Source organism: Falco naumanni, chromosome 15, assembly GCF_017639655.2.
Source record: "Falco naumanni isolate bFalNau1 chromosome 15, bFalNau1.pat, whole genome shotgun sequence".
Classification (NCBI taxonomy): domain Eukaryota; kingdom Metazoa; phylum Chordata; class Aves; order Falconiformes; family Falconidae; genus Falco; species Falco naumanni.
In genome coordinates this window covers 10,420,554-10,434,235 of record NC_054068.1, presented here as the reverse complement: position 1 = coordinate 10,434,235, position 13,682 = coordinate 10,420,554, and the positions used below count along the sequence as shown (strand labels likewise).

The window sequence follows — 13,682 nt, the reverse complement described above, 5'->3', positions numbered from 1 at the left end:
TGTTACAGGTTTATTTTCCTGGAAAAAGCACAGGTGCCCCAGAAAAATACTGGATTGTCAGTAGGCAGCTATAATTAGCGACTGTTTAACTAGCTGTATCAGCATGTTTTGACCCATAACCTTGCAATGCTGTTTTGCTGGGCTGAGAAATTGCCAGTGAGACTGGCAGAATCTGAAATATTTCAAATTTAGCAAAAGCCTGTCAAAATCTCTGCGAGTCATCTGTTAGCTGAACGGAAGTACAACACAACTATTACAGAGAATGAAGTCATATTTTAAATACTTTCAGCACTGCTTCCTCTGCTTTTGTGTTTCTTCTGTCCTGTTCTACTCCCTCCTCAAAAATAACGTAAATCTTTTGGTCAACTTCAGTAACAAGAAAGATCTCACAGATAAGCTGGCTTAGTACTAGTTGCATGAAAATTAGCGGCGTGGTGGAGACAATAAATCCAAAGATTTCCTCTGCTTTAGGTAGGGATCGCCAAGTCAGTTTGGCTAGTTCACAGGCGAGACATGCCAAACAAAAATCTGTCGGTCTGCACACATGGAACCTGGCATAGCACTTGCTTCCTCTTGCTCAAGCAGTAGTTCGAGGACATAAATAGGAGCTAAGCCTGCTGTGTGTGAAAAGGGACCCTTGGGAGGGTGCTGGGTCACTGGGCTCGGTGGGAGGGGTGAGGTGGGGAAGGTGGGAAGAGAAGACATAAGTCTGCAAGGAATCAGGATTTATTAGTTCCGCTGTGTATGGCTTTGTAGAGTTGGGGCCATATGCCTGCCTTGAGTTTATAGCCAGTGATGGAAGACTTGAAATTATTTTTCCTGTTTAAAAAAAGAAAGAAAATGAAAAAAAAAAAACAAAACTCTGAGTGGGAATGAGCCAAATTAGCTGAATATAAAGTTCTGTCGTATGGAGTAATTAAGTGCTGTTGAAAAACAGGGATATTCTTTGAACTGTTGTTGTGTTAGGTGATGTTAGCAATAAGCTGTAGTTTAGCTGTAAGTAAAACAAATTCAGAAGGATAATTAAAAAATGAACTTCTTGAACGTTTGCAGTTCCCCACCAGAAGCGCAGGGGACTGGTTTGGTTGTGTAACAACAAACACTATTAAAACAGTTGAGGTCAGTTGTTTTCGCTGGCCCGTTTTGTCCGTCGAAAGAAGGAATGTAGTGAGTGTACTTCATCTTTTTTTTTTTTTTTTTTTTTTTTAAGCCTGTTAAGGGACCTTTAAAACTTCGCTTATAAAACATGGTTTATACAATTTTTCATCCTCCCCTTCAGCTTCCCACCTCCTGAAAAAAAAATAAAAATTGGCTCTCTCCCTCCAAAGGCCTGCTGTACCCTACACGCTCTGTCTCTTGCTGTAAAAATACTGGCTATGACAGGGGCAGCACGGCCAAGCAGTCAGAGGGGAACTAGTGTTTTCTGACCTGTTCTAGGCCTGTGTGTTTTGTAGGGTGGTATTGGAAGAAGACTATCTTTTTTTTCTCTGTTCAGGCCTTCCCCCCCGCCAGTGCCCTGAATAAATGTAGTGCCATGAATAAAATAAACACTGCTGTCAGTCTCTCTGCATATTTTTCAGTATGCTTCATTATACAGGATTCTTTCAAAAGAAATATAACTCACAGCCTTGGCTGGTTCCCAGCACCATTAAAGGTCTTCTGGCACTTTTCTTAAGCATACGAGGTTTTGCTTCTATTTTTTTATAGAAATTAATTTCACCTCCCTGCTATGTAGAATGTCTGCTGCCCTCCAGCACAGCTGTGGCTGCAAGGTAACCCCTCGCCAGTACTTGCAGATTGCACGTGGTTTTAAAAGGTTTTGGAGATGAAAGGATTTGGTGACTCCATCAGTGACGAAGGCGGAGGGGAGAAACCAACCCTGGACTGGTAGACAATACCGAAGGAGATGTCAATTGTTAATCTGGAGTAAAAAAAAAAAAAAAAAAAAAAAGCTGCTCTGTGAATGGCTCATTGTTAACAGCATATAAAGCCATGTTCGTAAGTCTGCAAAGTAAGGGTCCAGCTAACTTTATCAGCAGTGTTGCCTTTCTTGGTTTGGTTTCTTGGGGGATTCTTTCTCTTGGTTCATTTGTTTTTGAAGGGGAAATGCTGTTTCCCAATAGCAATGCTATTAATCCAGGAGTGACGCTTTTACCTGTTCCCTTGAAGGTGAAGCCAGCCCTGTACAGCTCCCTGGGTCAGGTCCTGTGCTGATGTTCCAGCCACCGCTGCCTTCTGATCCCCACTGAGACCCGATGGCCACCCCTTGGCGCTGGCACTGGGGGGATCCGCACACAAGTGTGTGTACGAGGGCTGTAGTGCCCTCCAGGGCTGCTGTGTGTATTTCCCAAAGCTAAGGGCTGGAATACAGGTGATGCTGTTGAAGGTATGCGTGGGATGATATTACGGTATAACTGCAGGACAGGGATAGGATTCACTGACGCTTTCTGTTGTGAAAGCAGCACTTTTTTTTAACCAGACAAAAAGCCAAGGGAGTCGCTCACCGTGCTGTGTCTGTATGTGCCTTAAGTACCCGCACCAAACGGTCAGATTTGAGAAGCAGGGACTGTGTTGTCAGCCTGTGAAACTTTTCCTGAGTATTCAGTGGAAGAAGATTTTATAGGTCACCCTTCAAATTAGTTTCTTTCTGCCCTTCTCTCTGCTTCTCTCGGTGCTTTCCTCAGTTGATGTGACCGTGCTTTGAGTCCTAGCCGAGGAATTCAGTTCTTGTTACTGCTCCTGAGGCACCTTTATGCGGAGTGGTCTTACCCTGGGAGGTTGAACGGTGCCGCTTCAGCTGTAGTTGGACGTGATGAATAGGAACTGTCGTGCACTGTTCAGCACCAGTTGTCCTCTACCAGTTAGAGATAACTGACTGCATGACTCCCCACCATTCTGTCCAGTTTTCCTTCGCTTAAAGTCCATGTCAGAATTTGCAGCTTATTCCTGTTCTATTAATTCCTAACTCTGACTCAGCAAATTTATTTGCCTGCTTCCCATGCTGCTCATGGCTACAGAGTCAAAGCGTGCATGCCACGCTTCCCACACTATGAAAATGGACAATTTACTGAACTAAGGCACTTAAAACTGCCAGATGTTTTCCTGAAGCAATTTCTTTATTAGCTTTTTGGGGTGGAATGGGGTGGGGTTTGGGATTTTTTTTCCCCAACTGCAAAGTTGAGAAAAAGCTTCAGCATTTTTTACATTGAGAAATTCAAGGGGAAAAAAGCCTCCTCTCTGATGCCAGAGTTAAACTCTAATCACTGCTCAGCTCTCTTGGAATTTGGCAGCATACCAGTGCTCCTTCCCTTTGGTAGGTCATGTGGAAATACCGGAGCATTTTCTTAAAGAACCTCTCAGCTCTTTTCAGGTACTTGCACAGATGTAACTTTCCTGTTAGGATTCTAATTCCTTTCACACCCTTAACTATGTTTAAGCACCTTTCGTAATAAGCACCATTCAGATCTACAAAATTTTATGTATAAACATTAAAATACTTTAAAATGTGTTAAAACTACATAAATGCAGCTTTAAAAATCTGGTTTTAAGTTGATAGTCCTATTCAGTTGCAATAAAATCTCATGCTTTAATCTTGAAAATAAAACTTAAACATGCTTAATGAAATGAATCCACAAGCAGTTCACAAGTTTATTAAAGGCTGTATGAATAGCTGAGATGAAAGTTGAGAGATGAGGGTTGCTTTGTACAGTTTGATCCATGATAATATTTATAATTCTCTTTCCACTGCTTTTTTACACCTAAATCATTAGTTGGTTTTAATTTATCACCACTGTCCTGGAGTTTCTTTCTGATGGGGAATTTTTAATTCTGTCAAAGCTGGCTTAACTGTTCTGTAAAAATACAGCTCTTTGATCATTTCATGAGTGTCTGTGAATAGCACACTTGGATTTCCTCCCCTCTGTGCTGTTTCTTTCTTGTTTTCACTGTCCAGTCATATTGTAGCTGGATATGAAGTCCCCTCTGATGAATTCAGTGATCTGATTAGCTTGATACTATGGTGGTGTCTTGAGTGCTGATCATTGACCTGGTTCCCCATTTTCTTATTCTTGGTATGGAGCCACACAATGAAATGGCAGGCTGTGCTTGAAAAGCTTATGAACTTGTGAAAACAAAGTTATCTGAAAGCAACGTGATCTGTCTTGGATGAACGCAATGACCTTTTTACTGGATCAATAGTTTTATTTACATATTAAATGTAGGCATTTTTTTCCTTCAAGTGCTGCAGAGCGGGCTGGAAAGGTGCCGTATCAGGCAAGAATGTGTGTAAAGGATTCCTTTGTTAAATGTTGGCAGCAACCTCACGAGCCCTTGCCAAGTCTGTCCAGCCCACCCACCCGTCCAGGAGGACGCCAGAAAATCCCCCAGTATGGCTTGGTGTTGGCGCTGTGCCATTTACAGCGAGGGGGACGCGGGCTGCACAGAGCGTGGTGCTGAACGGGGCGCCGTGGCTATGGATGGCAATGCCAGCACCCCGCTGCCCTAGGAGCTGCCTGCAACGTCTGTGAAACGGTGGTTAGGGATGCTGTCAAGATGCTCGCTGAAAATACGCTTTGCAATTGTTCAAATAACGCTTTGGGTAGAGCAGAGAGGACGCTTACTGTGCTTTCGCTACCTGGGCAGCTAGCTCACTGAAGAACAGAGGGGGTTTGGTTTGTCTGTACTTCGCAGCATTCTCAAAAAGCTCTTAATGATTTTAAATACATTTAAACGTTGTGACCTCCACTTCATAGGAAAAGCTAAGCGATTAAGAAGTTTGCTGAAGGCTGCGAAGGAGGCAGAGGCTAAGCCAAAACCCAGCATCAAGATCTCTTATCGCCTGGCCTTTTTCTTAAACCACTCAACTATATCTCCCTTTGTCCTTCATTTGCCTTCTGCAGTACCACCTTTTGATTCTCTTTCAACATACCGATGTGTTTCGGTTAGAACTCCAAAAGCGTCACCAAAATAATATTCACTGGATGTTTCAAAAACGTTTTCACTCTTTTGCTCGGGATAGTTTTCCAGAACTGCCACAGCAGTCCCTTGAAACAAATGTTAAATGTCTCCATAGGTGAATGTGGATAAACTGTGTTTGAAACAGCTGTGGAGCCCTAAGTTAAAAGGAATCCAGAGAAGCTCTCCTAAGCGACAGCTACCTACCCATGATATTTCCTACAAGAAAGGAGCTTTGTGAGACTTCTGATTTCCCCAGAGTTATACAAGAACTGAAACAAGAGACTGTAAAAACCTGTTAGTCCATCATGGCCAGCCCTGTGCCAATGCAGGATAACCCCCTTGCATTTAGGATTTCATGTTGTTAGGCTAGTTTCATGTGACCCAAGCAGCAGAGTTACCATCATTCTCCATTCCTTGCTCATGTTTTCCTTTTTTTTTTTTCTTTTTTTCTTTTCCTGCCCTTTGCCCTTTACCGAAGGGCAACGTTTCTGTTTTCTTAAGCACGTCTCCTAACTCTTAATTTTGCATGAGAAAATCAGCCTCTTCCAGCAGCAGGGTGTATCAGAGAACCCACGAAAAGACTTCCATCAGCGGTGGCCCGTCAGCTGTGTTCTCCAGTTAGCCAGGCAGCTGATGGCAGACAAAACCCTGGTGCTCTCCAGTGTGCTCTCTGTGGCCTTAGTTCTTGGGATCTATTTATACAGAGACCAAGGAAAAGAAGAAAAATGTCTTGAAATTAAAAGTCACATGGTAGTAGGCAGAACCCTCCAAAAGAAGAAGGGTTAAAGGAGCTTCCGAAGAACCAAAAGGGAGAAATGAAGCCAGACACAAAGCAAGGGAAATCACATGGCCGATAATCCGCAGTGTTCATGGAAAACCGGGGTGGTAAGGTGGTGTCTTGGAGGCTGGGGGAAGGTCCTAGAAGAAGTAATACGTGTGAACATCCTGCATGAGCAGCGTGGAAGGGAATGGTGTAGCCTGTCAATGGCAAGAGCTAGGGAAGGGATCTGGCCGGCAAAGGCGGCAGATCGCGGGGTGCAGCACCCAGCACCTGCATGCTTGGTCTGCAGTACCCGGCAGCTGCCTCTCTCCCTGCACCTTAGAAAAAGTTTTTTCCGATGCATTTGATACGCCTGTGTTCGCCACATCACGTTGCAATTTCTCCTTATTTGTGGTGACACTGCGTAAGAAGCAGCGTTTCCAAACCGCGACTCAGCGCCCGTCAAGACTGACCGTCTGCTTGGACAACCGCACCGAGCCAAGGAGGCTGCCAGAGCTCCGGTGCCCGGGGCAGCGCGCCCCGAGGGGCTGCGGGGCGCGGGGTGCTGCGGGCACGGCCCCGGGCGGCTCGGGGGGCGCGATCCCGAGCGGCGCTGCCCGCGGGGCCCCCGGGTCACGGACGCAGCTTCCAGCGCCGGTGGCCTCCGCGGGGCCGGGTGCGGCGGGGAGCGCCCCAGGTGGCAACGTGGTCGCGCCGCGGGCGCCAGCGCCTGCCGAGGCCCCGGCAGGGACCAGCCCGCCGCGCCCGGGGGCAGGTGCCCGCCCACCTCAGCCGGGCTCGGCAGGGCGGCCCCGGGGCGGCGTCGCGGCGGGGGCAGGTGCCGGCGGCGGGGGCGGGGCGGGCGGGGGGCCGCGGGCCGGTGGAGGCACCGCCCGGCCGGGCGCGCCCCGCGGGGCGGGCTCTCTCCGCCCTTTCCGCTGCGCGCAGGGGGAGGAGCGGCGGCGGCGGCGGCAGCGTCCCCGCTCGGAGCCGAGCTGCCGTGCCGGGACCGGGGGAAGGGAGCTGAGCCGCGGGCTGGCCGCGCCGCCCAGGGGGTCGAGGGAGCCCCGGCGGTCTCGTCCCTGCGGGAGCCCGGGCCGGGCTGCACCGCGGCGGCCCCGGGCACGGCGGCTCCGCGCGCCCCTCGGCGGGGCCAGGGCGCCCCCGGGCGGCGGGGCGCTGAGCGCGGCGCCGCTCTCCTCCTCCTCCTGCTGCCGGGGCTGAGGCGGCGGCCGGGCCGGGGCAGGGCACCATGCTGCCCCCGCTCTGCCCGCGCCGCTCCGCCTGACGCGGGGCCGGGGCAGCCATGCAGCCGGCGCGCCGCTAGGTGAGCGCGGCGCGGCTGGGGCCGGAGCTCCGCGGTCACCCCCTCAGCAGCGCGGCGGCACCGGCAGGCACCGGCACCATGAGGAACGGCGATGACCTGGAGGGCTTCGACGGCGAGGCGTCCAGCACCTCCATGATCTCGGGCTCCAGCAGTCCCTACCAGCCCACCACGGAGCCCGTCAGCCAGCGCCACGGGCTGGGCGGCCTCCGCTGCGACTTGGACTACCTGCGGGGCACCTTCGGCAGGATCAAGCTGGCCGAGGTGGTAGGTACCGCCGGCGGGCAGCGGGCCCGCGGCTGCCCGCGCTCGGGAGAGCCCCCTCCGCGCCCCGGCGGGCGCCTTCCCCCGTGGCGGTGCGGGCGGGGAGCGGCGGGAGGCGGCGGGGCCGTGCCGCCGGCCCGGCGGCGGGGTGCGTACCTGCGGGCGCGGCGCCTGGCGGCGGCCCAGCCGGCCTCCATTTCAGGCGGGCCGGGCGCGCCGTGTCACCCGCCGCCGCGGCCGAGCTCGGCGCTGCGGGGCGCGCTGTCGGAGCGGCCGGCCCCGCTGGGTGCGCGGGGTCGCGGCCGCCCGGGGCGGGGCGGGGGGGGCCTGGTGAGGCCCGGGAGCGGGGCGAGCCACCCGCCCGCCTCCCGCCGTGCCCGGTGGCTGGAGGAGACGCCGCTGTGTTTGCGGTGGCGGGAGGCACGTCAGGTGGCTCCCCCTCGCCGCGGGAAGCGGCCCGGGCCTGGCCTCCATTACGGCGGGGCTTGGGGGGCGTTCGGCTGCGCCCGCCGCTTTTGGTGGGGGGTTTGGCCGGGGCGTGCGCGCTGCGGCCGGCCTGTGCCCTTTGGTCGCCGGGGTGTTGAGAGAACTGCACAGCTACAGGTTTTGCGTGGGTTAAAAAAAAAACCAACAAAAAAGTCAGTTTACCAGTACGTAAGCGCTTCGGGTGTTGGATGTTCTTTCACTGCGATGGACTTAACGGAGAAGGGCGTCGGAGAGGGGCCCGGAGGGGCGCACCCGTGGGTGCCTGGGCTGCAGGCGGGGGGCTCCTGGCTGCGGGGTCGCCCCGCCCCCCCTCGGTCAGGGAGCTCCTGGCCGCGGCCCTCCCCGGCCCCCCTGCGGGCTCCAGGTGAGGAGCTGGGGCTGCGGGTTGTCTCCCGGGCCGAGCCGCTTGCCTGCAGCAGGCCGAAGTTCTCCTCAGCGCGCAGACTACCAGAACAGAAACCCCGGCAGATAACCCAGCCACACCTGCCTTTCCCCGGTCTGAAATAAAATGTAAGTGGCGTTTGCCCACATCCTTCAAAAGGCTGAACTCTTCGGTTTGATGACAGCCCTGCGAGGCTTGGGGCACCCCAGCAGCCAGGTGTGTCCCGATGCCGAAATGTGTTGTCATCATTTCTGGTGTTGGTTTTCATCTGATCCGCTCTCAAAGTCACTTGGATACCACCGTTTTTTAAATCAACAAATGTGTTTTTCCAGGCTATTATTTTAAAATAGGCATTTTATGAAAGCAGCAGTAAGTCTGAAATACATTTTTAAGTAGTATCTTCCAGGGTACTACAAACTGTTTTCCCTTAAAAAGGGCGAGTTCTTTGAGGGCTGTGGTGGCAGAAACACTTAAATCTTTCATAGGTAGGAACTTCAGCATTTAAATCCGCTACTGGTTAGTACGAAACAAAGCTTGTTTGTACAGGTTTTGTGTAAAATGCCTTCAAAGTATCCTAGGTTCAACAGTGACACAAGTTTATAGAGGACTGCGGTGATGAATATGTGATCGCTTTTTGCAAACACACAGTGAAAATCTGGAAGTGTGATTTGTTTTTTCTCTCCTCAGCGTAGAGTAGAATGTGGCCCGCAAGTGGTAGTGATGAGTGTGTTACCCAAGTAGTCTTAACAACGGGGAATAGCTGTATTTGCATGATGTGTTTTTAGGACTGAAGCCAAGGGATCTGTCATCGCTGTGCAACACCTACCTGTCTTGGAGCTGTTAAAAACTGTCCATGTGGTAGAAATCCTGGGGTGGTGCTGAAATAATCTGCCCTCGGGATTTTTGTTTCTGTTCCTACTGCTGATACTTTCTGTAGTACACTAATAACTGTGGCAGGTGACGTTAAAAGCTTGTCGTTAAAATGAGTAATTACTGATCGTGAGTAAGCAAATCCTGATCTGCTTGGAACAAGTTCCCAAGATACATGGAGTACACCTCTTAAATTTTTGAGTCTTGTAAAGAAAGATGGGAGGGAAAACCACACTGTGCTGGAGTTACAGATAGGGGAGTTTTATTGTCTGTTGAACAAAGACATCGCTACTTCAGTGCATTGTTAGGAAGTTGTATACGTGTGGATTAGTATCTTCAGGGTAACTGAGTGATGCGCTGGGCCTTTTTAGTAAGAGTGATCTGAGTTAGTGCGCATGGTTCCTACAGAGTGTATGAATTCAGTGGGTCAGAAGTTAACAAGAAATTGGCTAATATAGGGTGAAAACCTATGTACTGTCTCGACACGTTTAGTTTCTGCACAATTGTATTCACAAGTAGCTCTACAATTCATGGTAAGGATTGGTAGAGCAGACCACTGAATTTTGCAAACTGGTGGAAAACTGAGCAGTTTTAGAAAAGAGAACACGGTCCGCAGTGTATTTAATTCACTTATTTGACAAGTATAGCTGTTTTAATTAAAATGTTTAATCCATTTGTAGAAATACTGTAGGAACTAAATCTAAGTCTGTAATATAGAACTCTAGCTCTTAAAAACAAGGAGGAACTCCCTTTGCACAGAAGAAAACTTAGAAAAAAAGTATTGGTTAAGATAAAAGGTCTGTAAATATAGTAAAAAGAATGCTGCAGGAAAGATTACAATGCCTGTGCTTCATTTAGCATCAGGATTTGTCTTAAAATACATGTATGATTGGCAGTCAGCAGTATCAGCTCAAGACAAACAATTGCTGTTGAGTCTAATCTTCAGTTAAAGGACTTTGTGCAAATTAGTTTGTAGTGCTGTGTGTGAAGGATAACTGTTGGACATCAGCTTAAATGGTTCTTCCAAATGCCCATTCTTGGTTGCCAAAAGCAGAAGGAATAGGGGAAAAAAACCGCATGTGACTGAAAATAGGTGATTGTAGGGCTCTGTTACTTTGTTGTAGGTTTGTCTTCATCAGTTCAAAATACTGTTACAGGAGTTGTTGCAAGAGAGAAAGCAGTATGACGTTTTAGGCATATGGAGTAATTTAAGTGCTGTTAGAGGGGACAATAGTTTTAACTTACATTTCAACAGAATATGTCCTATTAAAGGGGCACCAATATAACGGGTTATAATAACAATTCACATGTAATATTGTGTGGCTTGCTTTGAGTCTTATTTTGGCTGGCTTTCTCTTGACTCCCAGAAGAGGTTGAATAGCGTTATGGTGCTTGGTTAATTTTACATTGGGTATGCAATTAAGAAAACAGTATTTTACTATTTCGGGCTTTTTACTAATATTCATGGTTAAGTTGAACGATTATGTAGTACCTACGTCTGCCTGCCTGCTAATGGTCAGTGACATCAACATGAAGAATAGCAAGGAAGTAATAAAAAGGGCTCATGTGGAACAGCTTAGTATTGAACTGATTTTCCTCTTTTTGAAAGTTTTATTGTTAGGTAGGTGAGCTTTTCAGAAAGTAGCTCTTCTGCTTGTATCGTATTGTTCTGTTGAAATAGTTGTGTGTGTGTGTTTGTTTGAATCTCTGAGGAAACATCTGCTGTAACTGGGGCTGCAGCTGTACGCCGTGAAGAAGTTCGAGGGAAGGAAGATGGTGAGTGTTGGACTGTATCAGGAAAAGAGTGCCCAGGGCTACTGGGGTGGCCCAGGCACCTGGTGAGGTGTCATCAGGCAGGTGGGAAGGAAATGGCATGAAGAGAAACGAATAGGTAGGGGGGGGCACTTAGAGTAGCATGGATTGCTCGTGTTTGGTTTGGGGCTTTTTTATTATTATTATTTATTTTAAAGTGAGGGTCTGAATTTGAAATGGAAGTCGGGGAGAAGCCAGTACGCTTGTGTACACTAACCGAAGAAATGCTTTCCCTTTGGGGTAGTTGAAATCTAGCTGGAAATCATCTCAACTGACTTTACAGCATTTAGATGGAGCAATACCTTGCCTTACAACAGATAGGAAAGATTAGGTAGCTGTCCTTGGAGACCAGAGCAGAAAAGCTCTTTGGAGTTTATTTTTATTACTCTGGCATGGTTTTATGTTTGCCATGCTTTTGGGGGCTTTAATACTTCCCATGGAGATTATTGTGTAATAATCATACAGATATCCCTGAAAAACTTCCCTATGGGCATCCTCAAATGATTTGTTTCATTTCAGTACTTTGTCTGTATTCCCTTAAATTTCCTAGGGAATGTCTCTCCTTTTTTCTGAGTGTGGTTGCTGAAGAAAGGTGTTTACTGTGTGAGTAATCAGGAGGGGCCCATTGCTGTCATCCGAAAGAGATGGGCTAGTTCACAGGTACCATCTCTTTGCTGGAAATAGTTTCACTTTAGATAAGGTTGCCTAATTATTTTTTTCCCTACTGTATTTTTCTCTTCAGCTTTTCTAAATGCATTACTGTTTTTCCTTGATGTTGTAATTCTGCACCTTCAAGGATCTTACTGTTATTAAAGTTGGGCATAGACATATATTTCCCACTGAAATTCCCATGGTGACTCATGGCTACCTGTTGTTTGCTTCTTGGTTTCTTTGGGAACTGTAGCGCCGGGTGGGCTGTTCATCGGGCCACTAGATGAGTTATGAGGAAACCAGGCAGGGTTCTGTTGGGAGCCCTCCTTAGTTCTCACTGGGATCCTGCCTGTTTTTCACAGGCACTTGATTTAATGTAATGTCGGTCACCTTTAACAGCTGGGACGATTCATGTGAATGATTGTGCCTGGCTGGTTTTTGTGATGGTGGTGGTGGTTAGGAATGGTTTAACTGGAGCAGTAAGATCATGGAGCAACCTTTTGATGGAAGTAGCAAGTGTCAGAAAACCCGTATCACGTGCTAGCTTCAAAGAGGGTGGCATTTGTGGTGGTTAGTGATGGCCTCTGTGGCTCTGCACAGACATAGACTTTCTTTTCTTCATGTGTCTGTTCCAAATGCTACAAAAATCCATTAGAGAGATTCCTTTTAAAGAAGATAATACTTCTGCTTGGGAGGTCTCAGAGCTACAAGTTGCTGATGAGTGTACTGGGAAGTATCACTGCGTGCTTGCTCTGGTCTTGTTCTCTATAGCATATGCTATTGCCCGCCAGTGGAGGCAACATTTTGAGCTAAATGAAATCTGGTGGGAATAGCTGTTCATATGTTCACAATTTTCAGAATAAAAAGGCCCATCTTCATTGGTGGAGAGTAGCTGAATGTTGGAAAAAGTTGTTTTGTGGCTTACTGTCATTATACATTTCCAGATCCAGAAACTGGTTAAAACCAGGGCTACAGTAAAAGTCTTTGCGATCAAGATCTATTGCGATGAAGAAAACAACTCAGAAGGCCTGTAATACATGTTCTACATGGGTAATAAGACTATTGAGAATTCTCATTGTTAATTATAAAAAAAAAATTAGAGTAATAACATTTATGTTCCAAGGAGTAAGCTAATTGCTAACTATTACAATCTGGTTGAAAACCACTATGAGGCATTCAGTAATCTCATTTAATTATTGCTGCCTTCTGCCTTCAGCTCAGCATCTTTCTGATCGCTTCTGGAGGGGAGGATGAGATGGGCTCCCTACCCTCCCGCCCCGGTCTGGTGTGTCACATCCCAGGGCATGTCTGGCTCTTCTCCGCTCCTTTCTCCTGGGGTGCCTCTGCGGTGCTCCTGAGCAGCTGCACAGCAGTATCATCTCTGATCTGCTTTGTTTATGGGTTGTTAGTGGTGAGCCAGGTGCTTTATAGGCAGTTGTCATTTTATAAATTATAGGAGTTAACCAGTTTGCCAGTGGATGCAGTGTGAATAAATCAAGATTTCTTGCACAGCAGTTAATGTGAAGTTTGGTTTTATGTAAATGGGAGTGTTAATTATGCTACAGAAACATAGGTGGTACCTAGTGCAGGTCAGTAGATGACATTCTCTGCATGGTAAGGTCATTCTGTGGTGGTCAGGTCATTGGTCCTGGTGTAAAGCACTCTGTGGTCTCTGTGAGAAGCAGAACACTGCAGGAGACATCTGGGCCTTCTGAGGCAGCTGCAGTGCCACGGGCAGCCCCGTACCTGATGGTTTTTTCCCCGAGTGATAGTTGCACTTTGTTCATTTGTTCTGCGCTTTGGAGGTCTAGAAACCTGCCTCGTTTCTGCTGTGAATTTAATTCTAGCAAATGTACTTGTTGTTACTTCCTCCTTACTCCTTTGTGCGCTTTGCAGCAGTTGTCTGCACTCAGCTAGCCCTTGTCTTGCTGCGTCAGGCGAGGGAACGTTCTGGACTCTGCTTCTAAGAGGGGCTCGCTGGGCTTGGGACTACCGAGCAGCCTGGCTGTGCACCACTGCTCACTGATTCCTCAGTGGGCACAACCTGAGCAGCAGGTCGCCTTGGAGGTGTACCTTACTCGCCTGTAAGATGACATGTATTTCTCAAGCCTCTGCTGGAAATACCTCTTCTGTTATGTCATAGGGTTGCATTGGTATTTTATAGTCATTCTGTGATT

General features: G+C 48.4%; 1 protein-coding gene across 2 annotated transcripts in view; it reads left to right on the top strand.

Annotated features, from left to right (window-relative positions):
* The first annotated feature begins 6,667 nt into the window (after nucleotides 1-6,667).
* CMTM4 (CKLF like MARVEL transmembrane domain containing 4) overlaps nucleotides 6,668-13,682 on the top strand; it is a 41,352-nt gene continuing 34,337 nt past the window's right edge. For both annotated transcript variants that reach the window (XM_040615055.1, XM_040615056.1), the window contains exon 1: nucleotides 6,668-7,307. In XM_040615055.1, coding sequence (XP_040470989.1) covers nucleotides 7,122-7,307 — 186 coding nt within the window. In that variant the 5' untranslated portion in view covers nucleotides 6,668-7,121. The remainder of the gene's footprint in view (nucleotides 7,308-13,682) is intronic.